At 50.5% G+C, this 27620-nt stretch overlaps 14 protein-coding genes across 14 annotated transcripts; 5 read left to right on the top strand and 9 right to left on the bottom strand.

Annotated features, from left to right (window-relative positions):
* Positions 1–69: 69 nt before the first annotated feature.
* N7474_010049 (mitochondrial 37S ribosomal protein uS8m) lies at positions 70–582 on the bottom strand (the record flags this gene model as incomplete). The annotated part of the gene is made up of 1 exon (XM_057201459.1): positions 70–582. One exon carries the CDS (start codon positions 580–582, stop codon positions 70–72), a length of 513 nt encoding a protein of 170 aa, XP_057049446.1.
* Positions 583–916: 334 nt separating this feature from the next.
* Positions 917–2396, top strand: N7474_010048 (uncharacterized protein; the record flags this gene model as incomplete). Its single annotated transcript, XM_057201458.1, has 2 exons — positions 917–954; positions 1010–2396. 2 exons carry the CDS (start codon positions 917–919, stop codon positions 2394–2396), a joined length of 1425 nt encoding a protein of 474 aa, XP_057049445.1.
* Positions 2397–2707: 311 nt separating this feature from the next.
* N7474_010047 (glycoside hydrolase family 1 protein) lies at positions 2708–4420 on the bottom strand (the record flags this gene model as incomplete). The annotated part of the gene is made up of 1 exon (XM_057201457.1): positions 2708–4420. One exon carries the CDS (start codon positions 4418–4420, stop codon positions 2708–2710), a length of 1713 nt encoding a protein of 570 aa, XP_057049444.1.
* Positions 4421–5744: 1324 nt separating this feature from the next.
* On the bottom strand, positions 5745–7648 carry N7474_010046 (uncharacterized protein; the record flags this gene model as incomplete). Its single annotated transcript, XM_057201456.1, has 7 exons — positions 5745–5945; positions 6049–6134; positions 6200–6282; positions 6346–6655; positions 6704–7375; positions 7430–7552; positions 7606–7648. The coding sequence occupies 7 exons, from the start codon at positions 7646–7648 to the stop codon at positions 5745–5747; spliced, it is 1518 nt and encodes a 505-aa protein (XP_057049443.1).
* A 698-nt stretch (positions 7649–8346) lies between these two features.
* On the top strand, positions 8347–9852 carry N7474_010045 (uncharacterized protein; the record flags this gene model as incomplete). Its single annotated transcript, XM_057201455.1, has 1 exon — positions 8347–9852. One exon carries the CDS (start codon positions 8347–8349, stop codon positions 9850–9852), a length of 1506 nt encoding a protein of 501 aa, XP_057049442.1.
* Positions 9853–10203: 351 nt separating this feature from the next.
* On the bottom strand, positions 10204–12342 carry N7474_010044 (uncharacterized protein; the record flags this gene model as incomplete). The annotated part of the gene is made up of 1 exon (XM_057201454.1): positions 10204–12342. One exon carries the CDS (start codon positions 12340–12342, stop codon positions 10204–10206), a length of 2139 nt encoding a protein of 712 aa, XP_057049441.1.
* Positions 12343–13221: 879 nt separating this feature from the next.
* N7474_010043 (Zn(II)2Cys6 transcription factor) lies at positions 13222–14766 on the top strand (the record flags this gene model as incomplete). The annotated part of the gene is made up of 3 exons (XM_057201453.1): positions 13222–13278; positions 13331–13888; positions 13939–14766. 3 exons carry the CDS (start codon positions 13222–13224, stop codon positions 14764–14766), a joined length of 1443 nt encoding a protein of 480 aa, XP_057049440.1.
* An 84-nt stretch (positions 14767–14850) lies between these two features.
* N7474_010042 (uncharacterized protein) lies at positions 14851–15813 on the bottom strand (the record flags this gene model as incomplete). Its single annotated transcript, XM_057201452.1, has 3 exons — positions 14851–15349; positions 15413–15545; positions 15615–15813. 3 exons carry the CDS (start codon positions 15811–15813, stop codon positions 14851–14853), a joined length of 831 nt encoding a protein of 276 aa, XP_057049439.1.
* Positions 15814–16312: 499 nt separating this feature from the next.
* Positions 16313–17563, top strand: lysB (homoisocitrate dehydrogenase lysB; the record flags this gene model as incomplete). Its single annotated transcript, XM_057201451.1, has 4 exons — positions 16313–16343; positions 16398–16438; positions 16491–16660; positions 16720–17563. 4 exons carry the CDS (start codon positions 16313–16315, stop codon positions 17561–17563), a joined length of 1086 nt encoding a protein of 361 aa, XP_057049438.1.
* A 106-nt stretch (positions 17564–17669) lies between these two features.
* Positions 17670–18729, bottom strand: N7474_010040 (DUF1769 domain-containing protein; the record flags this gene model as incomplete). Its single annotated transcript, XM_057201450.1, has 3 exons — positions 17670–17944; positions 17995–18510; positions 18567–18729. 3 exons carry the CDS (start codon positions 18727–18729, stop codon positions 17670–17672), a joined length of 954 nt encoding a protein of 317 aa, XP_057049437.1.
* Positions 18730–19013: 284 nt separating this feature from the next.
* Positions 19014–20318, bottom strand: N7474_010039 (serine hydrolase domain-containing protein; the record flags this gene model as incomplete). The annotated part of the gene is made up of 1 exon (XM_057201449.1): positions 19014–20318. One exon carries the CDS (start codon positions 20316–20318, stop codon positions 19014–19016), a length of 1305 nt encoding a protein of 434 aa, XP_057049436.1.
* A 723-nt stretch (positions 20319–21041) lies between these two features.
* On the bottom strand, positions 21042–21341 carry N7474_010038 (uncharacterized protein; the record flags this gene model as incomplete). The annotated part of the gene is made up of 1 exon (XM_057201448.1): positions 21042–21341. The coding sequence occupies one exon, from the start codon at positions 21339–21341 to the stop codon at positions 21042–21044; it is 300 nt and encodes a 99-aa protein (XP_057049435.1).
* Positions 21342–23310: 1969 nt separating this feature from the next.
* Positions 23311–23637, top strand: N7474_010037 (uncharacterized protein; the record flags this gene model as incomplete). The annotated part of the gene is made up of 1 exon (XM_057201447.1): positions 23311–23637. The coding sequence occupies one exon, from the start codon at positions 23311–23313 to the stop codon at positions 23635–23637; it is 327 nt and encodes a 108-aa protein (XP_057049434.1).
* A 1719-nt stretch (positions 23638–25356) lies between these two features.
* N7474_010036 (S1/P1 nuclease) lies at positions 25357–26367 on the bottom strand (the record flags this gene model as incomplete). Its single annotated transcript, XM_057201446.1, has 3 exons — positions 25357–25930; positions 25979–26117; positions 26166–26367. 3 exons carry the CDS (start codon positions 26365–26367, stop codon positions 25357–25359), a joined length of 915 nt encoding a protein of 304 aa, XP_057049433.1.
* Between the last annotated feature and the right edge of the window lie 1253 nt (positions 26368–27620).

Here is a 27620-nt window from a genome sequence, read left to right as displayed (position 1 = left end):
CAGACAGATTTTGCGCAACCGACAAACTCCAGGGCCAAATGCAAATCCAAAAAATACACCACCACCAGGTTATAGCACGCGACACAGCAGCAAACCTCCCAGTCTCTTTTCCACACACTCGCGCGACTCCAGAATCCCCCGATCCGTCGACAAAAAGATATTCTCGCCGGGTGAGCGCAATCCATCCACATAGCTCGCCTTGTGGCCGCGAATGACCTGGCGTAGATTCTCGACATCCAGGACAATCCGTCGCTTAGGCTTGCTGATCATGCTCAGCTTGCCCAGCACGGGTTTGTTATCCCAGTACTTCAGACCCAGCCAGAGTCGTCGCGACGCGACATTGGCCTGCGTGATGGGCTCGACGGCTTCGATCTCGTCGTTCATGGCCGGGTAGCCGAGGATGGGGTGTGGCGGGGGAGGAATTGGGCCACCGCGCACGACGGAGGAGAGGTACCCGGAGTGCTGGAGGGCGAGGCAGAGGTTCAGATGCATCTTGCTGTTGGGGATGGAGGTGATGCCGAGACGGGCCTTGGTGGCATTGTTGAGGTGGGAGCAGACGTGGGCGAGGTTGACGAGAGACATTGTTTGCCCGGGCCTGCGAGGGTAGCAGGGATGGCGCTGGTCGTGTAGAGGAAAGGATGTGGACTTGGAAATGGAATTGGGGATGATTGATGGATTGTTTGGGGAAGGAAATTTTCGGAGAAACCCAAACTCCGAGGAAGGTACCGGGTACTTCCCCACTGTGTGACGATCCATGTGATGAACAGGTACTTGTGACCTGCATCACATCGAACTAAGCGCCCCCTCGGCGCCTACAGCTGCCCCTCTCTATTTATAAAGGGTGACCTAACTCACTTCTGCTCTCTGGTAAGTACTCGCTCTCTGCAGCACTGCCTTTCTTCTCCAGCACCCCATCATGCCCCCATTACCCGGTGAAGAGAGTGTGTTGACGGTGTAAGTCTACACAGCGACAGTCCGTCTGTCTTCGACCTAACCAGCTGTATGCTAGCTTCGCCGACCTGCACTACTACTTTGCACCGCCCGTGCCGAAGCCCCTGAACCATCGCTTTGACAAGGGCTCATATCTATACATCTACCGTGACACGAACAATAGGTCACGCATCGAGGTCGCCAATAACCCAGGAACGGCTGACCAAGATGCATTCCACGGCCCCCTAGACAGCATCCATGTGCGTCACTCGATCAAATTCCCAACTCTCTGCACGGTGGTAGTGGACTATCATCCGACTCCCCAGCAACCACCAAATGCGACTCCTCAGGACTGGCAGCTACCCAGCGTAGACCCCCGGAGTGATCAGCAGACTCGGATCCGTCTGCACACGATAGACATCTACTTCTGGACTACAGAAGATGCAACCCAGTTCCTCGACACGCTCGGCCGTGTTCTCCCTGGTGGCCAGATCGAATCGGATCGGGTGGCCAGCGCACCGCATACAGAGCAGCCGCTGAGCACTGTAGTCCAGCAACTTGAGAGCGTGGCCATCTCCGACCCAGCGTATCAGAATGGACAGACGCCTAATTCGCGTTCTGAAGCTGCACCGGTAGCGGCGCCAACTTTCGCACCTCCTCCAACCAGTGCCCCAGAAAGTACTACGCAGCAGGGCTCGACCGATGAGAAGAAGCAGGATGCGAACTTTACTCCACTGGCGTATAATCCTGCAGCACCGGCAGCCCCAGAGCCAATCCGACATCGTGAAAAGACACCGCCGCCAGAGGACAGCACGGCGGGAACCGGACTCGCGGCCGCAGCAGCAGCCGACCACGGCGTGCCGTTCACGCTTCCAAACCAGGTCCCCGGAGCATTTGCTCCTCCGCCCACTTCAGCTGCTCCAGGACTCCCCTACTCCAGTCCACCCACTGCCGCAGCGGCAGGATACGTCTCCCCACCACCAAGCGCAGGCTTGTCCCACCCAATGCAGAGTCCTGGTCTACAAAGCCCCGGCTTAGCCGCATATACACAACCCTTTCCCGGGCACGGGAGCCAAACCCAACCCTGGAACCCAGCCTCGCCTCCATCAGGGACAATGTCCTTCGCCCCACCTCCGCAGGATCCAAACGCCCACCTATACGGCCAACAGATGTACGGCAGTCCGCAGTCCCCGCCACAATTTGGAATGGGACATCCGCCTCCGATAGGCGGGTACTCGAATTACTCGTATGATCAGGCACAGGTGCCTCGCACGGGCACGGAATACGATGTCCATAGCCAGGTGTACCGGCCCACGGAGGCGGAGGCTAGCTCGCACTATCAGAAGGCTGCGCAAAAGGCTATGAAGAATCCCGGCCAGAGGCCGCGGAAGCTGGAGGAGCGGGCGGAGTCATTGGAGAGTGGGGTGAATCGGTTTTTCAAGAAGTTGGAGAAGAAGATTGGATGAAGGATGCAGGAGAGTTGATTGTCTTTTCTTTCCTTTTGTTGATACTATTTTCATGGCCATTCATGATATTTTCAGTCTCTGCTAGATCAGCTGTGGAGTAGCGCCAGCATGAGTGTTGCAGATACGAGTGTGATATGGGACGTGAATGTTACTTGAAATAAGGAAGAAATGGTATAGCGCAATCTGTTTCATCAAGAAGCACAGTTTCTACTCAAGACGACAACCTATTCCATAAAATCGTGTTTGATAACAAAAAGCACTATAACGAAGTACGAAGTGATAACAGAGCCGATGAAGCAAATCGGGGGTTATTACAGCCCATGAGCATGAAAATATTCGACATAATCAAAAAAGGAGCGCTTATATGTCCTCTCCATTGTCGTGCGATTAACCGCTTGCATCCCAAAGTGCGGATCAAAGCTTCCCCATTCCCAATTATCCAGCATAGTCCATGCGATCGCTCCAATCATGTTGACACCGTCCTCGTGGATCAGGTTCAGCATTTCCGTCAGATAGGATTCGTAGTACAGCGACCGCGGGAGGTCATTCCGCTGCATATCTAGGGTAAGGTCTCGCTCCAGGCTTACAGGAAAGCCAAACTCCGTCATCATGATGGCGTTGGGGTGGTAGGTATCCCATAGCCAGTTCATATATGCACGAAAATAGGTTGGTGTAATGAACGGGTAGCTGTCAGAGTAAAACCCGAGCTGCCAATCCGTTCCAGTGACTGTGGTCTGGACAACGCAGGTGGGCCACAATGGATTGGAAGGATTCTTTGCACATGCATCGATACCTTCTGGTGGTTGTGTGACTATCGATGCAGTATACGCGTCAATACCGTAAAAGTCACATTTTCCCTTATATCTCGCAAGTTGCTTCTTCGTCAGTGGATGGGAGTCATTGGTCAACGTAGACGAGACAGATTCTGGAATATCGATTCCCAACCATTGTGGGTTTGCCAGGATTCCGAGTAAGAAATCTTGATAGCGATTTGCCGCCTCAACGTCTGACTGATTGTTCGGGTTCATAGGCGCCGCAAAGGTCCCTGACATCTTATGCGAAATCTTGCCTTTGCCCCCATACGCCTTATAGATGTCGTAGATCTGGGTATGAGCCTCGAGCAGGTTATACAGACCGTCTAGATTTCCTGCGTCGTATATAGCTTCATTAATCGTGATCCAAATGGGGACTCGGTCGCCAAAATTAGCGAATAGTACTTTGGCGTAGTTCACAAATGACTCCACAAATGTACTGTTTGACGCGCCCGCATTTCGAGAGAAATATGCGTTCTCCAGAACCGGCTCTCCCATGATGAACTCATAAGGTTCATCCTCATGCACCATGGTCACCATTGGCTTTATTCCGTACTCAAGGCACGTATTGATAAGATCATTGTAGTGCTCAACGCCTTCCTTGTTGATAGGTGTACCAGCCGCCCCAAAGGGCAGTATCCGGTTCCATGAAATGGAAAATGAGTAATACTGCAGCCCTATTGCAGCCATGCGTGCAATGTCTTCTTTATAAAGATAATAGTTCCAATCCGTTATGTAATTATTTTCGTAAAGCTGAGGCTGGAAGTTGAAAAAGTAGTCGGCAACACTTGGTGTACGGCCTTCAGCTTGAATTGCTCCCTCAATTTGTGCTGCAGCAGATGCTGCTCCAAAGATAAAGTCAGGAGGAAAGGTCGGGTTTTTGTGATTCGCCGGCTTATAAGCGAATCCGGAGTCTGGTGGCAGCAGCAGAGAGGACGACGGTATGGGAGTAGGCTTCACTGTTGTCGAGATAGGAAACGTTGAAATAGTAACATTCGGGTAGAAAGGATCCCATCGGGAGTTCCACTCGGCCTGGCCGTAGGGATCATCATGGTCATTTGCAGAGCAGTCTCTTGCCCATGAGGTCGTGCGAGCACCGGACGGAAGTATGGCCTGCATCGACCGCAACGGCATATAAGTCGTCACGGGGGGGCTGGGAATCAATGAAGCAGCATATTGAACTTGGGTCATCGACGTGTAAGTGTACGGCATGTATGAAGTTGGCGTTGTATGACCTTCCTGGATCCTGCTGCATAGGACACAGCTGAAAGTGATGGAAAGCCACAAAATCAAGGTCATTGCTATATTCATGTTGGTCGATTGAAGAGGTCCAAATTTTCTGGAATACCCATTTGTTGGTGTTTAATATAAATTGACAACAAAACATGATAGATATAATGCGTTTAATATATTTCTCCGCGATTATATCCGTCGGAAGTAACAAGTTCTGATCTTCTTGACAAGTTATACTCCGTCGTTAGAACCACATAACCGGGCCATTTCAAGATAGCATCCGATGGATCAAAAGCACGATCTGCAGGGATAAATGCGGGGAACGTAACTCTTGTATGAAATTAACCCTTGTAAATGCCTTGTATGCCGTGTACCTCAAGGCACTAAATTAACCCAAGGCTCTGGGTGCTACGAAAGCTGTACTTTAAGCGGGTAAATTTTATTTTCCGACGAGGAACCTACTTTCGTCTGAGTTATGACTTAGATGGTTTCAGTCCCTTACTCCCTACTGGTCAACGATGCTAACGATCGAGGCAATGCAAAGCCTTATGGTGACAATGAAGAGAAGGCCTCTCGTATATTTAGCCACTAGATAGATAGAACATATCTTGGTTAGAAAGGAAGCGTATAATATAGGCCCTAGCTTTAGATGCTTCGAAAAGAGTACTTGCCGCGGGTAAATTTTACATAGGGGAAACCCTATTTTCTTTCAATTTAGATCTATGTAGCTTTAGTCACTTACGCCCTACTAGTTTATGATGCTAACGAGTGGGGAACCTTCATCACGAGATAACCCCTCACACATTTAACCGGTAACTAGATGACTGAAACCTGTTCGGATCAGAAGGCAAGTTTGAAATGTTTACTAATTCGGCTGCATGCCCCTTTTGTGCTCTCCTTGTATCCACCAAGAAAGTCTCCAGTCGTTACCTACCAGCGCTAGAACCTCTGGTAAGATCGCATCAAAACCGTCTCTCTCTGGTCCTCTCAGACTAACGAGAGAGAGAGAGGAAGTGGAAGATCGTGGGCTTTATACTTTTAGATTTGACACTTTTGGGCTTAGATTTTGTATGCGATTGGATACACTCTTTTCTGTACTGCGTAGGAGGCCAGATTTAAACGGCGAACCTAGAGTTGGGACACCAAGTTCTGCTTCGGGTCGGACAAAGCGCCTGCATAGCCTCGACGCAACTAGTTAGGCTCCATCAGCTTAATAGAACTTTTATTGATTGATGATATATCTATGTAGAGCCAAAAACCCAAACCCATACATATATCGTACTGACTCTTACCACGCCCTCTCCTAAACTGCCCTCTCCAACTCCTCCGCAAGCGGCTTCTCAATATTCTCCGTATTGGGATGCGAGCGATGGAAGCCCGGCTGAACGGGGTATCCCCTCGAAGCAAAGACACCACCCGTAAGACCGCCCGCTTCAAAGAGGTGGTCCACATCTTCCAGTTCAAGGCCTTTGGTTTCGGGGAAGAAGAAGTAGACCAATGGGATCTGTGAGGGAATAGTCAGTCAGTATTATTGATTACAATTATGATTCATTGTTGATTTGAGGATGGGATGGACAGCTGGAGGTATAGGCAGAGGGATAACATACCCAGCAGAAGCAGAAGCAGGCGAAGATGATGAATGTTCGCCATTGGATGTTGTCAATTGCTATGGGTGTGATTTGGACGACGATGACTAGGTAAGGCCCAGGTTAGCTGCTGCTAATGATTTATGTTTCATTGAGTTTGAGCCAAACTTACAGACGCAGATCCAATTCACGAAACCTGCGAATGCCTGGCCTCGCGCGCGAATTCGGGTTGTAGTGATTTCACTAGGGTAGAACCTGATCGTGCACTTTAGTATATCCAGAGCAATACATAAATCCACACGGAGGAAGTGGACTTACCATGGAACAGGCAAATATCCAATACCGAGGAACAGCTGGAACAGAAACACAAAAGCTGTGGCGGCGTAGGCGCAGGACTTGCTCCCGATCGACAGCAAAATGGCCGTCATGACGAAGCAGAAGCAAAGTCCTGCCGCGGAGAACATGAGCGACGCTCGGCGACCGAAGCGATCCATGCTCCAGAGCGGGATTATGGAGCCGACGAGATACGTGAGAGAAGTGCAGCCGCCTAGGATGAGGGAGAGGTTCCGGGATAAGTGCATGGCGTTGGCGTAGACGACCGGAGCATAGTAGTTGATCATATTCGATCCTATTCTCACGTTAGATACCAGCTCTCCAAACAGAACAGCAATCTCACCTGTGAACTGTTGCTGAACATTAACCAGTCCCGCCAGAATCATCCGGCGCAGATTCTGAACCTTCCCACCAGTCAACAACTCCTTATACTTAAATGGCCCACCCGCCGACTCAAGCGCAATAGCCGACTCAATCTGCCTGCGTAACAAGATCACCTCGGGCGTGGACTCATCAGCCGGCTGTTTTAGCTGCAGTTTGGCCAGAATGTGTGCTGCCTCTTCACTGCGATCTTGCTCGCAGAGCCACCTCGGTGTCTCAGGCAGGCAGATCATCTGCAGCACGAGACAAACAGCAAAGAAAGCCTGGAAGCTAATGGGGAACCTCCACTGGACGGGCGATGGGACGAAACTCAAGCCGTAGTCTAACCAGTATGCGATGCAGAGGCCGACGATGGTTACCGTGCCCTGGGCAGAGAGCAACCTGCCGCGAACTTCGGGGCGGGCCATCTCACTCTGATATGTCGGCACACTGCTGCTGTTTATTCCGTTTCCGAGACCGGTGACGATGCGCCCGACGAGGAACTGCGCGCGGGTGTATGACGAGCCTAGGATGATGGTCCCGATCACCATGATCGAGCCGCCGGCCATGATCATCTTCTTGCGACCGAATTTGTGGCCGATGACAAAGCTGAGGATACAGCCCGCGGCGCAGCCGATGTCATAGATAGATGTCACTTTTTTCGCCTCTAGTTAGTACTCGAAGAAAGTTGAGAATAAGATGGACGAACTGATGCCCTGCATATTGGCGTTCGGATGACCGAACTGCTTTCCAAACTCATTATCCGCTCCGATCAGTCCACTCATGACGCCCTGATCATAGCCGAGGAGGAGGAAGGCCTGACAGCTTGCCGCTGGAATCATGTTAGTCATGATGAACAGACACCGCCATTAAGACGAGACGTACCTGTCACAGCCCAGTGCAGAATGCGTCCACGAAGTTCGCCCATTGTTTTCGATGATAGGATCTGGAAGATGCAGAAAACAAGATGGCGCGACCCGACTCGACCTTAATTCACCCCGTTCGCGCGACACTGTCCCGAGGAGTGGCACTTCGGGTCAAAAGGGTCCGGGACGCCAGTGGCGCAGTGGGGAATCTGGGGTCTCCGCACTTCCTTCTCCATGGTAGGGGATGAAAATATTGCTTTGAATGTGACATGGATAGCCATCGCAGAGGTATTTACAGTTAGGTGAGTCAATATAGCAAAACGCCCCATTCTCATAGTTCTACAGCGCCTCTAAGCCCTAGTTCAGCCCAGTCCAGCGCCACACCCAACGCCAAGCTTTCGCTTCACGCTGACGAATCCCTAATATCCACCTCAACCGGACCCTGCCGCGGACCATGATCCGTGCGAGCGAGCAGGACTGTCGATCTGGCTCATCACCTTCTCGTCTGGTCCCGGACGTCTCGGACTTTTAACCAGACAGTTGCATCCGGGCCATTGTTCGTCCGGCTCAGGGATCTCCCTTTTTTTCAAAAAAATCTAGTAATCGGGGAAACTTTGGGCCAGTCAAGGTTTTATTTAGGTGACATTCATTTCGTATAGAGATGAGCGGGGAAGGCTCTTATAAATGTAGGGTTAGTACATCGTTATATTCTTTGGATGACTGAACTGCATTTCGAGTTGAAGAACTACTGCGCGCAAGCATGATTGCTCATATTCTGCAAGTTGCTGCCCTAGCAGCAGCGTGCTCCGCTCTGCGCCCTACCCCCCATCAGCGTCGCGACAATAATGGCTCCACCATCGACATCGACTGGGACAATGTCCTAATCGAATCCCGCACCACGGCAACCCTTCAATCTGTGGCGAACCCACAATTACTCGCCAACAGCAGCACGCGCGTCAACGCACTAAACTCCCTCCGGACCGTATCCAACAACTACGTCCGCTACGTTCCCTGGTTCCCCTATCCGGAGCTAGCAGTAGTCGAGCTAGAACCACCCGTGAAGAACGGGACACATTGCTCCACAAGCTGGAACTTTACCTACGCGGACCAGCTTCTCCTTGACTTCTTGCATAGTACACCCAACGTGTCGCACATTATCAATTTCAGCACCACCCCGGACTGGATGTGGGTGAGCGATGTGCCGTATACGTATCCGCACGACGTCGATGCGATCGACTGGAATTATAACAATGGTACCAAGCTGCGTGATCCCTCCGGCAAGGAAGTCGCAGATTACTACCGCCGCTTGCTGTCGTGGTATGTAAAGGGCGGGTTCATGGATGAATGCGGCGTGTACCATCACTCGGGCCACCATCTGGACATCGAGTACTGGGAAGTGCTGAACGAGTCTGAGGCCGAGCACGAGATTGACATCGGGTTATATAACACGCTGTACGACGTCATCACAGAAGCGATCCATGAGGTCTCGCCGAGCACGCAGATCGTCGGTTTGGCCATGGCCTCCCGCAATGCGACCCGTGTTGCGGGATTTCTCAACCCGGAGAACCATAAACCCGGCACACCGTTGGATTGGATCAGCTACCACTTCTACTCTACGCCATCCAACTCCACGACGCAGCGTGAAGCGGCACAGAGCTTCCAGATGGCGGAACAGTTGGTTGGCGAGGTAGAGGCGATTGAGGCAGTACGCAAGCGGATTTCCCCCAGGACAAAGACGACCATGGATGAGATTGGGACGATGGATCCCATGGGCTCGACTACGATCTATCCCGGGTATACGATTCCGGAGGAGTACTGGGTGTGGAGCGGCGGTGTGTATGCGTACGTTTTTTCCCGGATGGCGCTGCTGGGAATTGATGTTGTGGGTGAGAGCCAGCTGAGTGGGTATCCGGGACAATATCCTTCTGTTTCGTTGATTTATTGGAAGACGGGGCTGCCTACAGCTCGGCTGAGAGTGCTGCAGCTGATACAGCATAGCCTAAAGCCTGGGGATAAGCTTGTCAAGACGGGCAATGACAATGCCCAGCTGCATGTGCAGGGCTTTGTGACTCCGGAGGGACAACAGAAGGTTCTGTTGATCAATAAGCAAGACAAGAATGCCGTGGTGCAGGTGCCAGGCTTCCAGAAGGCGAAGGCTGAGACTGTTGACGTGAGTACTGGAGGTGGACCATGGCGGACGGAGGAGGTGGATGGCAGCAGTGTCAAGGTCCCTCCATATGCCGTTGTTATCTTGTCCAATCTGTGACCAGCCTAGTTACGACACTGTGAAAGAGCAGAATGGCAATGTTTTGTGAAAATCCTAGTTCATGTACACCTAACCGCTAAACAAATGATATGCTCGCGAAACGAAAAAAGAAGTTCAACCAGTGCCCGTGAGGACGCTGAAGATGACACGAAAGAAAAAAGGAAATGGATTTCCCTGGGGAGACACAATGCTCCGAGGACAAGAAGGTAAGAGGCTTGGATACTTGTCCAAGTCCAATAGCCAAGGGTATAGATTAAAAGAAGATCAAAATGGGGTTTCAAAACAAACCGTCAAAGATGAAAGACAGGGTAGATTGAAATTGAAGAATGGCAAATCTCTTCGGCATCCAGCTTAGTTCGCTGTCAGATCAGTCACGTCGAGCACGGTGTCATGTTCTTTGCTCTCGGTTTCTGGTTGCGTCACTGAGTCGTCAATGCCCTTGGTCTCTGCAGGCTCCGGGACAGGTTCAGGAACAGTGGCGTTGGTTGCTGAGCCTGATACAGTATCGCCAGTAGCCCCGAACTGAGGCTCTTGCGACTCGGAGACATCTAACTCGGGTTTGAGGGCTTCGGGCTCTTCGATGGTGGCGGTCTGCGCATCGCCGGTGGACTCCGAGACTGGGGTTGACTCCTGAACTGGTTCCTGGACAGGCTCTTCAACAAGTGCGGGAACGGATTTCTCCTCCACTGCCTCCGTCGCGGTTGTAGGCTTGTCAGCTTGCTCTTCGGGCTCGTTCGCACTCGGCTCGACAGGAGCTTCGGTCGAAGGCTCAACAGAAGGTTCAGGAACAGGCTCAGCCACGGTCTCAATTTGAGGCTCTGCAGGAGCCGCCGCAGGGGTGTCCGCGACAGCTGGCTCGACCGGCTTCTCCGAAGCAGTTTCGACCAGAGACTCTGCAACAGGCTCGGGTGCTGGTTCACTTGGTTCAGCGATGGGCTCTGCAGCACCTTCCACTGCAATTTCCGGAATAGGTGGTTCCGTGGGTGCAGCAGCGGTCTCCTTCTCCAAAGGCGCAGCAGGCTTCTCAGGAACAGCTGGTTCGGCAGCCACAGGCGTAGGCTCCTCTGGAATCACCGCTGGAGGCTCAACCACATTCTCCTTCTCGCTTTCGGGAGCAGGCCGGGCGGGCTTCGGTTCCTCCTTTTGCGATGGCACGTCCTTCTTCACAGGCTGCGATTTCTCATTTTGAGGACGAAGTGGCGTCGTGCTGCGCTTTGGCTTCAACTGAGATGCACTGCGATCCGGAACTTTTCCCATCGATGGTCTGGGAGGCTTAGCCGTGGAGGGGGCTCTGGCCGGAGCCTTTGCATCGGGCTTATCGAGGGTCTTGCTGGCGGAACTGGCAGTGGGTCGCATCATTCTCGCGAGGAACCCGTCATTGACTGGCTTGGTAGTACCAATATCGCTACCGCGAGAATTAGCACTGACGCGAGAGCTTGGTCGCTCAGCGGCTGGTTGAGCAGCAAGCGAGGGACGAGACGATTGTCTGCGCACAGAGGATGCCGTGGGCGTCTTTGCTCGCGGCGGCCCGGATGCAGTTTTGAGAGTCGAAGGTTTTCTGGCGAGAGTTGAGCTGGTTCGGCTGGTCGAGGGAGGTGAGTTCCCCAGCCTGGCCGCTGAAGCCTGGGTTGAGGCTGTCATCGAAGCGGGCAAACGCACAGGCTTCGTTGGTGACTTGGGGCGAGGCTTGACAAAGGGAGGACTGCTGGGCGTTGTTGGCTTTGCAGTTTCCTGCGAAGGAGTACCGCCTCGAGTTGACCGCGCAGTCGGTTTTGTCGCTGGGTTGAGCGAAGCACGACTTGGCTTGCGAACGGGAGCGGTGGTTCGTTCCTTGGCAGTTTCTCGAGGCAAGGGAGGCTTGCTGGCGCTGGGCGCTTTTGCGGTGGTCGAGGTCGCGGCGGGAGTCGCTTGTTTGGTCGCTGTACTCGTTTTGGTGGAGCCGATCGTGGATGGGCGCTTCTTGACGGTCTGCGAAGGTGCGCTCAGCTTCTCAGTAGAAGGTCCCGATGCCGTGGTAGACTCCTTCTGTCGAATCGGGAGCTCTTTCTCCTTGGAAATCGCCTCGGCAGCTGGAGCAGGGAGATCTTCTTTGCTAGCACCATTCTGGGCAGAATTTTCGGGTGTTTGCTTTGCACGCAGTTCGGGAGACAGCTTCTGGATGCTGTCCTGGCCACCACTTGGAGTGGGAGACGCGACACTGTCCCGGCCAGACACAACACTATCCCCGCTCCCTATTTTGGGACCGAATAGGTCGGTCGCGCCGTCGCCTCGTCCACTTGCCTTTCTCAAGGGCGAGGCCTGGTTGGATTGAAGCGCGCCATCCACATTCACAAAACTTGCTCGGACTCTGGAAAGTTGTCTGGTCGAGCCCGAAGCATCGGACCCGATAGGGGATCGGCCACGCGATGGCGGGGAGGCGACGGTGTTTGGGCTGCTGCTTTCGAACCTGGCAAGCAGGTTGCGAACCCCGGGCCCAGAGTTGTCGGACATGTTGGTTTGGGTGTCTGGGAGGCAGGAAGGGCGTTTAAATGGGCATGGAGGCGACTGGCAGGAGGCAGCAGTGGTTTGTGTTTGGAAGAGCGCACAGGGGGTGTTGTGGAGACGGACCGGATCGGCGGTACGCGTGGGACAGAAGACGAGTAGACGCGACAGCAGACAAAGATGGGTGAATCAAGACACTCTGGCAGAAAAAGACACGATGCACACACAGTGAGAAGAGAAAGTCTAGAAAGAAGGGCGGGCCTGGCAAGAAACTATTAAGCCCACCCACTAGTATCGCGGGCTTAACCGGATGGGGTGAAACAGTGGACTGGCAACACACTCAGGGGTTTCAGTTAGTCATTTGTCTGCGACATGAACTGTTTGTACGACACCGGACGTAGTTTCGTTTGTGCTCGGTGTTGGTAGATTTCTCCGTGCTGCCCCTCTCCCCCTAGGATCTTCGAGAAAGGTTCCATTCCTGCGGTCTGTGATACCCGCATGTTGATCCCTGGATTATGGGGCAAGGTGGTCATTTTCATCGCTATTATGATGAGTAGATATTCTGTAGTAGGAGACCGTTGACTATGATGGTTGTTTGTTGTTATTCTTCTATCGAACAGGTCATCTACTATCCTTCCTTACCTCTCACTGGTGATAGGGATGGTGGTCAACAAGTGAGGCCAATGCAAGGAGATGCATCTATACTTCGACCATACAGAACTGCCGTTCTATAGTTGTGAGATTCAATTCCAGATTACCTAGGTTATCTCCCTATCACAACCTTGGTTCCCTTCCCTCGTCAATGTCTGGGCAGGTCATGTGACCGACTCTCGTATACGATCCACCAACCCGACCCTCGAGTTCAACTTCGCCAGAAAATGATCCAACATGGTTGGCGTACGTCGCAGCAGTGGCTGCTCCCGTTGTGTGACCCGTAGAGTCAAAGTGCGCCTGTTCTGATCACCCCTCAACGACACGCTGCTAATCCAACTCCCAGTGTGATGAGCGACAGCCGGGCTGTGCAAGATGCGAGAGATACGGCATGCCTTGCCCGGGCTATGACCGCTCCTTCAAATTCATTGAGGGCAAACCATACCGGCAACGGCGTCGTCGCACGGACTCAGAGTCGGACGATGCTCAGAGCGAGAGTCCGACACATGGGACCCTAGCAGCCGGCCAGATGTTAATGGAAAGGACTTTGTCACCATCGTCATCATCATCATCATTGGACTCTCCGGCGTCTGATGTTTTGCAAGGACTCGGCATTATGATATATGATCTCTGCTACCAATTTGCTCCGAGCCAAAACCACAACTCCTTCCGCTGGTTTTCTTTGCTGCCAACTATCTATGGGGAGAACCAGACCCTGGATGCAACGATCAGGTGCTTTACCGCGCACCATTGTGGGAGTGTTATTCAAAATGAGCAGATGATTCGGTACTCCCGGTCTGCCTATGGGGAAGCTCTGCACAGACTGCGCCGGTCTTTGCAAAACGGCGAAGAAGGCTTCTCCTCCCACATATTCTGTGCCGTGGTGTTGCTATGTTTATATGAGGTGAGGCTCTGGCATACGAGACAATCTGCACGTTCTAACCCCATATCTAGCTCTTCACAGACACCCACGACCCCGAGTCGTGGATGAAACATGCGGGAGGGCTGAGTTATTTGGTCAAAATAAGAGGCCCTTCTCGTTATCGGAATGAGTTTGACAATGCTCTTTTCAAGCACGCTCGAGGATTGATTGTGATGCACTCCATGTTTTCTGGTCAACCCTGCTTCCTAGCCTCACCCGACTGGCACGAGATGATGCGAGAACAATATACAACCGACGTCCCCGTCCACCTGCACAATAGCCTTGAACAGTTCTTCGCCTATTTTACATTCACACCAAGTCTCGTACACAGGCTCTACAGCCTTAGAGAACCAGATATGACCAGGGAAAAGGCAATGCAGATAATATCCGAACTTCTACCCGCCGCCCTCGACATGAAAATCAAGATGGATGCATGGTACGAGCAATTTTCGCAACTCGCTCCCCCGCCCACGGAAATACCCGCTTCGACGAACGACCCGCTATTCCCTATGGTTCTCACCTTCTCAGATGTGTTGTCCTCCACTCTGTACACGGCCTACTACTCTTACATGGTGATTATACATGAGATCTTGAGGGTGTGCGGCCAGCCTGGGCCGCATGCTGATATGGTTTCCTATTTCTGTGATCAGATTTGCAAGTCGGTCGAGTACAGCAGCACCGGCTTTCTTGGGCCATATCGCGTGGGCTTTCCTCTGCGCGTGGCCATTGAAGTCGCGGATCCTGAGACCAGAGCTTGGATTATGGGTCGACTGCAGGAATTCTCCAAGATATATGCTGCTGCACAGCCAAAGAACTTTGAGACCATTTCACAGTCACCCGCCCTTTCAGAGGTGGGTTGATGGGCCTGAATTATACTCCGCCATTACGAAATGATTCTTTGACTATAATCATGAACATTGAACCACAAATACCTATCATACTGCTCAGATGTCAGCCGACTCTGGGTCATCATACCCGACAACTCGCTTCGACCCATCAGAAGATATCGGTTCAATCACAGCCCGGGCTCCCAAAAGCACTGCCAGAGCGATAATCTCCATCAAAAGCCCCATACCGACCAGAATCCCAGTCTCGCCCGTCGCAGGCTCATATTTTGGACCGCCGTATGCCTGTAGAATGAAATACACGACCCGAATAAACAGGAACGGAAGAGCCAACAGAACCAAACAAACTCCTCGATGGCCAGTCACAGAAAGAGTCGAGCGGGATTTCACCGCCAACCAGGAGGCCAGACCACCGGCGAAGGCAAATGCTATGACCAGCAAGATTGACCCGGCTACTGCCATGGCGTGGATTCCAATATTCTTGCCCACGATTGTGAGGACGATGCCGATGATAACGGGGAAGCGGAAGGCGTGCAGAGCGAAGCGCGTTTTCTTGGGGTGTTTCGAGTTGCCGGGTCCGAATTCTCCGGATTGGCCACTATTGAGCCCAAAGCATCAGTTCGGTTGGCTGATTGAGTCAGTTGGGGAATGTGTGACCTACCATCTGAGCAGAACAAGACTGACTTCAAATACAAGAGGTGACAGACCAACACTTTGCAGTGATGTTTCGGCGATGAGCATTGGTTTGCTAGGGTGTGAGGAAGCCAGCACCATAGCTGAGCCAGCGATGCGAACTAGAGATATCCATATTGAAGTTAGTAATTCTATTTCTGTAAGCCAGCAAACATGAATATTTCACTTACGCTGCGACAACAGCCCTATCATACTGTACCAGGAGTAGAATATACAACGGGCCCAGCTCTGGTTCTTGTCATGATGCCAGTACCGCCATTCTTGAATGTATCTGACCGGGAACTGGATGATGAGAATGAGGAAGTAGATGACAATTTCTGCAATGGCAAGCTTGCGTTTGTCAGTGGGAATGGTATAGGTCCAGGTCATGGTGGGTGCCAGATGAAGTTGTTATTGAACGGATGGGTAGGAGTAATAGTCAATGTATAATTTAGAAACGCATCCTTGGAAGTGATGATTTACAGCCCTTAAATAGCCCGGCCAAGGGTTGTGGCTTCGACCTCCTGCAAGTCTGGTATAGATCCCAAGGGTGGGTACATCGCGATAAAAGACCATTTCGGGTTTAGCGTGGGTTTGCAACGAAAGGGAGTTTTTCAGCTGCACCGACAGGCAGAATACGCGAAGCCTAAAAATGTCTAAAAAGGGACAAGGAGCGCGAGTAGGTAGTCAACCACGTAGCCAGCAATGAGGGATTTATCGTATTCACGCTGTCTAACTATTGTATGTAGCACAGTAGGCTTCTTCCTCCGACCCCCGGAATTGTGCCGGATCAACAATCTTCCACTACCGGCATACAAAATGCAAAAGCTCCGATGACGGCGAGTTCTTTCTGTAGCCAGAAAAACTCCCCTGCTCCAAGTTGATCGCCATGGCTGCTGCTGCCCGGACACTTCGAATTGGTATCTTAGTGGATCTATGTCTTTGGTGGTAAAAATACTAATTCGTGCTCTCAGGTCTCATCCCCGGAGACGGCATCGGACGGGAAGTCATCCCGGTACGCATCTACACACAATTCGTAGACTGAACACCCAATTGACATATCGCAGGCCGGCCGACGGGTTCTCGAGTCCCTCCCCTCTTCTCTGAACCTCAAGTTCAGCTTCGTCGACCTGGACGCCGGGTTCGAGACCTTCCAGAAGACGGGCACCGCCCTTCCGGACAAGACGGTCGACACGTTGAAGAAGGAGTGTGATGGCGCCCTGTTCGGTGCTGTCAGGTAAGCATGCACCGGTTTGTTTGTCTTACTTCCCGTGCTGATCAATTCCTTTCCAAAAGCTCCCCAAGCACCAGCGTCGCCGGCTACTCCTCCCCGATCGTCGCCCTGCGCAAGAAGCTCGACCTGTACGCGAACGTGCGCCCCGTCAAGACCACCGTCGGCAGCAGCAACGGCAAGCCGATTGACCTGGTGATCGTGCGCGAGAATACCGAGGACCTGTACGTGAAGGAGGAGCGCACGGTGGACGGCCCCAACGGCAAGGTGGCCGAGGCGATCAAGCGCATTTCTGAGCGCGCCTCGTCGCGCATCTCCACCATTGCTGGTGAGATTGCGCTGCGCCGCCAGAACATCCGCGCCGCCGCTCCCGGTGTTTCCACCCGCACCCAGCCCATGGTCACCATCACGCACAAGTCGAACGTGCTCTCGCAGACGGACGGCTTGTTCCGCGAGACGGCGCGCAAGGCTCTTGCCGCCGAGAAGTTCTCGTCGGTGCACGTTGAGGAGCAGATTGTTGACTCTATGGTCTACAAGCTCTTCCGCCAGCCCGAGTACTACGATGTCATCGTTGCTCCTAACCTCTACGGCGATATTCTGTCGGACGGTGCCGCCGCCCTGGTCGGTAGCTTGGGTCTTGTTCCCAGCGCTAACGTTGGTGATGGCTTTGCCATTGGTGAGCCCTGCCACGGCAGTGCCCCTGATATCGAGGGCAAGGGTGTTGCCAACCCCATCGCGACTCTGCGCTCCGTTGCCCTGATGCTGGAGTTCCTGGGCGAGGAGAACGCCGCTGCTCAGATCTACACTGCCGTTGATGCCAATCTGGATGAGGGCAAGTTCCTCTCCCCGGATATGGGCGGCAAGGCTACCACGCAGCAGGTCTTGGATGATGTGCTGAAGAGACTGTAAGAGAGGCGAAAACGTATATAGGATGATATCCAACAAGAAAAACAATTCCATTTCTTATCTGTACGTCAGTATCTAATTTCTATTTGGATCTATACTATCCCCGATTTCACTCCCTATCCGGCATTGAATCTGTATCCCAATCGAATTTCCCCAAACTGCCATTACTCTCCTGCTCTTTCGTCTTCATTTCATGCAGCCCCTTGTCAACATCTCCTTTATGCCCTGGCTCCTGATCCGTGTTTTGAAGGACGAGAGTAAAGAGCACAACAAGATACACCCGGCCCGTGCTACTGTCCTTCAGGACGTACCGTAGATCATGGTTCTTCTCATCAACATAGTTCATGGCGTGCAACGTGAACCCAGGTAGACGAAGAGAGAAATCTTCGAAATATTAGTCCTCGATCTCAACTTTTGGTACGAGAGAGACTCACCATTAAACACCAAATATGGATTCCCAAAATCGGCAAGATACATTCTCCCAGGTTCGAAATCAAACTCCTTCCTCTTGCTCTCATTCTGAAAATGATGCCTGCGCCCATCAGTGGAGTCCGGGATCTTGAACTTCTCCCGGACGTTGACTCCGTCACCATCAGCGCCCTCTTGAACCACAGTTTCATGCATCTTCGGCACTTCATCTGACTTCTGGATCTTGTCCCCAATGCGGAACTGGTTCCACGTAGCCAGCGCAGGACTGAACAGATAAGGTTTATCGGCGTATGCATCACCCTCGATGGCAGGGTCGAGCGTCCACTTCACCATGCGCAGTGCGGCGTTGAAGCCTGGCGGGAGTCTATCGCGAATTGGATGGTCGAAGTCATTGCCAAACACAAGGTTGTTGCCATTCACGGGTTCTTTGAAGATTATGGAGAAAGAGATCGAGTATTGGTCTTTTGTGTGCGTTGGGTGTTTGAAGTATTCGCTTGTTGAGGGGGCGTTGTCTGGGTATCCTGTTTTTGTTATGAATGTTGGCTTGATAACGGAACAAAATGGGATAATATCCTACCGGTGTACTTATTGATGCGGACGCAGAGGCTCACGGTTGCGTGCTCGTTGTCGATGCGGAGGGTCTCGCCGTTGACTGGGACTACCTGGTGCGTGCTTGGGTCGTACGCTGCTCCTGCCGACACCTTCAATCGGTACTTCTGTGCTCCACTGTGGTCATGCATGATATCGAGAGAAATGAATGCGATATGGAATGGCGTATGATTAGAAGAAGGTTATATGGTGGCCAGCAAGAAAGGCTCAGTGCGGTGTCGTCTAGTCAAAGAATTGTGTCTCGTTGAATTGGGGAGAATCTTGAACCAGCCCATTCACCCTAATAAGATTTGTAATTTCTCGGATTTTATGTTCTAGACAAATGAAGCAAATAGAGTTTAGGTTGGCGTGCAACAAATGTCATTACCAGGAACCTGACGTCAGCCTGTCATCATGGCTAAACACCAAATGCAGGTTAGTATGCTGGAAACGCAACATCACGACCCAGCGAACGAGCAACCCAATACCCTACTGCCTCGCGAACGAGGTTATTACTCGACCAGTTTCGATTCGGATGAACACGATGCGCCATGGTCACCATGAAAGTATCAGACGCCCGGTCCACAAAAATTGTGGTCCCCGTATATCCCGTATGGCCACCAGCCAACATGTTAGCCATCGGTCCGGAGAAATAGTACTGATCCAGCTCGAAGCCGACACTGTGCGCATCGCCAGGGAATTTGCCGTTGAAGTTCGTGAACATGAGGTCCACGGTCTCCGGTTTTAGGATTCGGTGTCCGGCGTAGGTGCCATTGTTCAAAATCATTTGGCAGAGAATGGCCACGTCGCCAGCTGTAGAGAACAGTCCTGCGTGTCCGCTGACACCGTTCAACGACCAGGCGTTTTCGTCGTGGACTGTTCCGCGCACAGGCTGCGGTCGCTGTGGCTCCAAGGGGCCCAATACTTCGATTTGGTACTCTGTCGGTGCCATGCGCGAGTAGTAGGGATTATCATCGGCACCGATATTGCCCTTGTTGAAGAAGGTGCTGGCCATACCCAGCGGCTCTGTGAAGGAACGTATCTGGTCCTCGATAGGCATGCCGGTAACTCTCTCCAGCACGAAGCGCAGATTCATGAAGTTCAAATCCGAGTATGTGTACGTGGATCCGGGTGGATTGGCAAGTTTGTTCGTTATGATCGCATGGATGCGCTGCTGCATAGTCTTGTACTTGGGCATATACAGGCCTGGCTCAGGATCGGGTGGGAATCCACTTGTATGGGTGACAAGCATCAGGATTGTGACATTTTCTTTCCCGTTGGTCGCAAATTCGGGCAGGTAAGAGGCAACAGTCTTGTGCAGGTCGAGTTTCCCCTCTTCAATAGCACGCAGCGCAGCCACCGCCGTAAAGACTTTGGTCAAACTGGCCATGTCATAGATGGTGTCCATTCGTGTCGAGGTCCATTCACTCTTGGGCAGGAGCGTGCCATTGGCATTGGCGTATAGGCTGGTATTGCCAAAGGCAAAAGCACTGACCACAGTAGATTTGTGGCCGACTATCACCGTTCCACCTGGTTGAATGGGGTGGATTTCATCATATGAGTAGGAGCTATAGTTGGCCGGCAACGTGAAGCGACTCAGGTTCGCGGGCATCTCCTGCAAAGGGCGTGGGAGAAGGCCGACGGACTCCGGGGAACCATGTCTGAGCACACGATCGCTGGCCCAGACAAGCGGGGATAGACTTGTCAGGAGCCCTATTATTGCTGTCACTTGCATCTTCATTTTGTCGCGGGGTCAATTCAGCTGGTAGAGTTTTTCTCCAAGAGGACGACTGCCGTCGGTATATATAATAAGGGCAAGCGACGAATGCAACTCAAAATAGTCACCATTGCATTTCTCTACAGCGTTAAGCTCGGTAGGGACTAGTCCCTTGGACATTTCGTATTGCTTGGCGGGTGAAGCCGACGATCCGCAGCCTGTTATCAGCAACCCCACACGGCATTGCTTTGGAACAATCATTTGAACACTTTATTCTAGGTGCGTGCCGACAGACATTAGATTTTAAAAGGACTTTGGAATAAAAGTGTAGGGTATATTCTTTGAGAAAGATCATTTCCTAGTATAGTTAGGTCTTGCTGGTTGTTTCATTGGAACTTCAGCGTGTGAGATACCCCCGCAATCCCCCGGCTCTATTATACCCCTTTTCACCTTATTTTCCAAACCCGTAAGATAAGAACATTATCCCTAACAAAGTTCAGCCACGACCTTCCCGATCAGGTTGCCCCCGCTTTAATTAGGGCGATCAGCGTCTTGCTCACGAAGTATGAGTGTCTTTTTTACACTGCCAGGTGATAACTTTTGCCTCCATTAGGTTTGTCCAATATATTGTCATCTAGATAGGATGGATCTAGTCTTTGGGAAAGGCAAGATGAGTTGCATTTCAGTATTTCTTATGTAGTAGATACTTGTATATCTCTCCCTCTCTCCGCCTCTTATCTCTCTTGATCAAACCTTAGGCCCCTCGCCCCTCTGGAAAGGGTTGATCTCTGGACCCCCACGGATTGGCGGGCGTTCGGGGCCACCACCGGCGACCATAGTGGGGGAGGGATAGGGAGTAGACGAAGCCGTAGGAGTGGATGCAGACACGCTAGCAGAGTTGGCAGCATAAATATAGTTGGTCGCGCCGACCTTGAGGTTCGTAATGCCCCCGATGGTATAGTTCTCGTGAGCTTGGTGGTCATAGAAAGTGAAATTAGGCCATCCACCACTCCAGCTCCAGTAAAGCGTAGCCGGGATGTCAACCATTCCCATACTTCCCGTCCTTATTCCACCTACATAGAATATTAGTTAAATGTTCCACCAATACGGACAACTGGTGTTGCTTCCAGATTAGGGGAATAACATACGAGCCGAATGGCATTCTCCATTCGTCACCCCTCCGATAGGACCATTCATCGACGACCAATACCCCTTGAAATCAAACAAGTTTACCACACAGTCACCTTCACCATTTGCATTGCCGAAGGTGAGTTGTTGGGGGTGAGAAGGCGTCGGAGAAGGGGTGTATGCCACGGGGGTCACAGTGTTGGTCGCGTTGAGTTCGACAGTGGAAATTCTCGAGAGAGAGAATTCCTCGCCGGTTGCTTTTCTGTAGTTGAAGTGGGGCCAGTTGTTCACCCAGTACCAGCTCAATTGCGACCCGTTGCACGCGCCGTGACCGGAATAAGTCCATGATCCTGATGGCCCGATCTCCCAGGCTGCCGGAGGAAAGGTATGATTAGTCTCTAGAGCACTTAGATGGAAGTGTGTTGGGGAAATGCTGGGCTGACATACAAGCATTCAGGCATTTGCCGCCTTGCGCCAATCCAATATTCCAGTCAGGAGGTCCCTTCGTAGTGCAGCCTTCAATGTTGTTGAGCGCAACATTGCACCATTTTACTACAGGTGCATCCCATTCATATAACACGAGGCTTGAAGGGTCGCTTTTGTTACTGTATGCCAGCTGCGCGAGTAGCGCAGTGCCTGTCAGGAGTGTGGTTGGCAGATGCATGGTGAAACGAGAGCCGTCAAGGTAGCAACAAGAGGGACTTGTCTTGATGCAATACAGTGTCGCAAGCCCTTCTTTTATAACATTGACAAGGCTCCCTTGACGATCAAATTATTATATAACCAACAATACTACTATACATAGTACATCCCGGGATTTTGCCCGTGGTGGTGGCGGTCTTGGTTTCGGGACACTGATCGACGTCTAGCCCCAACGCAGCCTTGTAGCTCAGCCCCTTAGGAACAGATCACAACACCAAACTCAAGACTTTACGTCCACACATTCCTGAATGAATGTATCTTCTAGGAGCTTGTGGTTATATTTACAAGTAATATGGTCTTACTTGTTAGGTTCTAAGGAAATGCACCCTGGTATTACATTTAACAAGCAAAGGATCTGAGACAATTAGACCCAACAACTGAACCTAAACTCAGTGATCCCAACACGCTTTCCCCACTAGGGACAATATGACATCAACCTGCCCTGGTTTTCTTTACTGGGTTACTCCGTAAATTCTGTTGTGTTGGATGGCAATATACTAGTCATGTTTAGTGATCGTCACGGTCTACTCTAGGGGAATTTTGAAGAGATGAAACACTGCGTCAGGCTCAAAAGACTAGGATAGGTGGATGAAGCAAGCAAGGATTGTCTATTATACATAGTAAGTTACTGTCTTAGCTGTCACTGTTAAACATATGATCATTATTCATGATATCGATTCGAAAAGAAGTCCCAATTATTTAGATTGTTCCCTTTAATTGACAGAAATTCTTCTCTGCATTATAGTCAGTAGCTGCTCAATATTTGATCGTCATGACATAATTGGTAAGCCAGGGGCGAGGAATCACGATCGCGCCCCAACGCGTCACCTTCATCATTTCAGTTCCTAGAAGTCAGAACGCCTACTGGGATCAGAGAGATCGGCTCTCGGGAGATCTAAACCCGTTTCCTGGGAGACATGACGGTTCCCGGGAACACACAGAGGTGCCATGGCCACGCCACTCAACAGGCCCAAGCAAAAGGCATGCAATGATGAATGTTTCGAGCTCATCTACACCGTGGCCTACCATGGTTTCCCACCTTTCGATTTAAGCGATGACGTCGAACCGGCGACAATGCTGATTATATTCGCCGCCTTTGGCCTAATAGTGCCCCTTGAATAGACTTTTCAGACGCCGCGGCAATCAAAATCAGGAGTACTGTCAAGTTCCGAGGGTCGGCTGTGCCATGCCGGGATTGATATATGATCCTGATGGCGATGTGTTGGTGAACATCAGCCAAGATGCTAGATGGATTAGTCTGGCTCCCGGGGAGGCTTGGAGCGTCTCATTGAAGACTCACGAGCGGCTGCCGTCCGATCAAGATCCTGGGGACACATTTCGGTACCAGTTAGAGGGGCGAGTTATCGGACTGTGGAATTGGAGCAGCAAGGAAGATCACGCGCAGACCACGTTGCTGCATCGTGCAAATGGTGGATTTGACGCCGCTGACTGGAGGGGAAGGCCGCCCATGGAAGTGCCAGCGTCCAATCCGCTGGAGTTTACAATAGAGTGATACTAGTCAATATGGCCTTTTCAATTTGAGCCCAAGGCCTTGGAGTTTCCATGAAGCTGCCCATGTTATACCCAAATTCGTAAAAGAATAGAACTGAATAGAGATTCCTGTTTATTAACACTTGCCCTGGTGCCTAAACTGTCTGTCTCACTGTCTGAGTGATGCATGTAAAATCTCTAAAACCAGAAAATGAGCATTAGGCGTTATACACGGAAGTATGTTTCTTACCATAAACTTGAAAGCCATGCTATAGGCGGATCCCCGCATAATTTCCCATTTCTTCATCTGCTCTGCGTTGTTTTCCACTTGTGTTACTATCTGTTCTCCTTTGACTTGGAGAAATATCCACCTCTGTGGAACTTGTAGGGGTTTGGTGTGTATTTTCATCCGCGTACGTATCTGGCTGGTTTCTTTCGATTATCTCCTGCGCAGTAGCATATCGTTTCAGCGTTTCTTCGATTAAGGCATCAATCCCATCCTTTGAATTTTTGCTGTCACCGTATCTTAGTAGGGCGGTCTGCTCTTCGATGTGATCTAGCACCTTTGACAGTTCGGCCATATTTCTTCTGAGCCGCTGCGGTAGCCCCCTCCCTTTAAGAAGAGCAAGCAGCCCGGCAATTGAAGTGTTGAAGGCGCCTAGAATTGTGATTGCCAGCATGTGATCAGCCCCTGATGGACCTAGGGCGGTGATAGCGGCCCCTATTATTAATTGTGCAATTGAAAGCAAGTTGAACACTATATTGAATAACTGGTATTCAAATCTTTGGCGTCGCTCCTGGGAAAATAGCCTTTGACGTATGTAAACTGTTGCTGCTTCGAAAATTTGGTAATTTGGAAGTTCACCAGGAGGTCTCTCTTGGGATGGTGATTGAGGTGCAGACATGTTGTGCAATTGTCCATTGATTTATTTATTTGCCAGTATATGGCCAGGTCCTAAGCAACTTTATATGCGGGCTACAGAGAGAGCCCTGACGAAATATCGACATCAGCTTCAAGTGGCGTATTTTATTGTCAAATTACAGTCAAATCTAATACAAAGAGAACAACTGAATGTCGCAAATAGGCAAGGACGTCATCACTAAGAACCGACTTAAGGGTCCTAACTTAGAACAGGCTTTTAACTTTAGTCTTCGTCGTTTGACTAATAAGTTCTAAACAAATCTAGAATCTGTAGAATGTCAACTCCGAAAACGTCTTCAGTAATTTCAAAGCCCACTGTACCATGAGAGATAAGCTTAACCATTAACAAACCATATCTAATGTTCAAGTGGGATTAGAAATTAGCTGGTAAAATTACGGTGAGAATCCTTAACCAAAGAAAATAGCGTTATTCAGTATGTATTTTTGTTGTTTAAAGCAGAAGATATATCACCATTATCGCAAATGATGTTTTGAACCTACTTGACCAATTTCCGTCCCTGCAGTTATTCGCCTCCGGAATTCATTGTGCGCCCTCTGATACTGACAACTGCCTTGCTAATACTGAGAGGTAGCTCCTGCATCACATAATTGTATACTTTTGTTACACTCTGCTTGACTTGTACTGGATTGATAAAGGGACTTGAACAATACTATCACTTTTAAACGCTCAATCCTCATTCTCCCACTCCTTTCTTATTTCTTCACCTTTTTTATTTGGTTTTATCTTAGCTCCTTTTGCTTTTTCACCTAGAAAAATTGTAGATGGTTAGATTATCAGACTCGCGAAGAGGACCTTGGTCAAGAACAGAAATATTTGCTCACCTTTCCAACCGGGATAGTACAGCGCTCTCCTGGTGATGTTCTTTCAGCTGCCAAGGCATTCAGCCACGCGGCTAGGCGAATGCCTGCTTTGAGAATCTGCGTTTCGACAATAGGAGCAGCTCCATCATAATACTCTTCACCTAGGTTGTGATTTTCCAGCCATTCGACGCCATTCTTGAGTACAAAATCACAGTTCAGTCTGTTTGCCTCATTTGCCCATAGCATGGCGCATTTTAAAGGTTTCTGTGTGTCAGAACACTCTGCGTGGAGGGGCCTCAATCCCTGAGACTTGAACAGCTTTTGAGCCCACTTTTTAGCAGGCTCCTTTTCCTCGTTTTGCTTCAGCTTGTGTTTGAGACCATTGATTTTATGTGGAATATCCGTATCCCACACACTGTGAAGGTTCTCCTTTTCACCACCGTTATTGTCAAATTGAACGTGGATTTCGTTGCCTCCTCGACACATTGCTTCAACGTGCAGCGGTTGGTGTAGGTCACCGATGAAATGTATCAAAAATTTCAATGCTTCACCTTGCTGCTGATTCTCCACACTAGGATCCTGCACTTGATGTGTCTATTGGCTATTCAGTACTGCTTACTTGATTTGGATCTCGTTGGGCTGGAATGTCCAGACACCTGACTCACTGACCATGTTTTCAATGGCAGATATAACACAGCCATCATTACAATCTGCTTCATATGAAACAGCACACGAATCGGGTGGTTTGTCCACGGCGTCTGTCCAAATCAGCTTGTAAATCCACCATAAATACCCTCGCAGCATACCTATGAAATGCCAATTTCGAGTGTATGGACGCTGAAATTTGATCCTATCAGGCCAAACTGCCGCATCTGAGATGTCGAAGTCATCATTAGGAGCAATGAGATCTTCCACAAGTTGAGCACCCGGTTTGGTTAAGTACTTCTCAGCTAAATAGGCTACCGTTCGATGTCCGACGTCTCCCCAGCCCTGGGTGAGCTGGGCCATATAAATTAGCAACAAGGCTGACCAGAGATAATACATTGCTAAAGTATATTTGAAAGTCAAGGACTGGTTAGATGATGGTATGTTGGAAAAGTAGGGATAAGACAGTGAAAGCGACCAATTTATATGTTAGGACCAGAAGATCTAGATAATCACTGCTATTAGGCGAGAAGTCTGCCGGACAGTCTAGATTCAAAAAATCTCGCAGTTGCATTAGGTCTAAAATGTGAATATTTTGCTGTTTCCGGAAATATACCTGCTGGATGTATTATTTACCGTGGTAGTTCTCAAGTAATTATATCAGATAAGCGTAATTCAGAGCCTTCCATGGCTCGAGCAGGTCTTAGAACACTACCCGTGTCTCGGTGGCTAAATGATCCGGCCACTGATAGAGGTTCGCCAAGAAACAAAGCTAAAGTTCCCCACAACGCCACAACTACGGCAGAAAGCTTGCGCTTGTCGAATGATCTCAATGTCTTCTCCATTCTAACATTAATGATGGCTATTTCGTGACGTAGGTTATGTTTACGGGCGTTAATATGTTCTGGGATTGATCAAGATGCATCTTCCCTTCTCCACAAGACCGCTGAATCCCCACAAGGAATGTCTCCAAAGCTTATCTTTCATGCTGCTTTGTTTTTGAGCTCGGATAATTCATGCTTGACACCGCAGACACGTAATCCAATGTGATCCTCTCCCTGAAACAATCTTAGAAATATTATTGTCCGGTCGAACCATGCAGATGCCGAGAGGTCGAGAGTCTCAAGTAAAGCTATGACTTAATGAGCCAATAAATTCATGCCGTCCTTCAGCTGAGCGGCCATGCATGTCATCCTGTCTAATACGCACTCAATATTCTCACCCTGGGTTGCGCGCCAGTGCATACTTTATAGGATCTTCCCAAGTGAAACCAAATACATGCGACCACAGGGTGTGGAGAACAGGGCTTCCCGTCCGCTCAGCCGTACTTAAGCCACACGCCGGTCAGTTAGTAGTTGGGTGGGTGACCACCAGCGAATCCTGACTGTTGCATGTTTTTTTTGGGCCAGTTGACATTTTGTATTCTAAAGTGACTGACTGATAATTAGTTTAGTTAGTTTATCTTTAACCTGCGGTATTTAAGCCACATATAATGCATGGCTAATTCTTCAAGAGCCTCAATACCACTGTCCTAAACAGCAAACTGCCCTATGGCGTGAGAATATGGGTGAGATTCTAGAGAGTAGGGCAAGACAGCTGAAAATGGGGCCAGAATT

The sequence above is a fragment of the Penicillium riverlandense genome, assembly GCF_028828495.1.
Source record: "Penicillium riverlandense strain IBT 135883 chromosome Unknown utg000008l_segment0_segment0, whole genome shotgun sequence".
Classification (NCBI taxonomy): domain Eukaryota; kingdom Fungi; phylum Ascomycota; class Eurotiomycetes; order Eurotiales; family Aspergillaceae; genus Penicillium; species Penicillium riverlandense.
The sequence above is the reverse complement of the archived record's forward strand: the minus strand, read 5'-3'. Positions and strand labels throughout refer to the sequence as shown.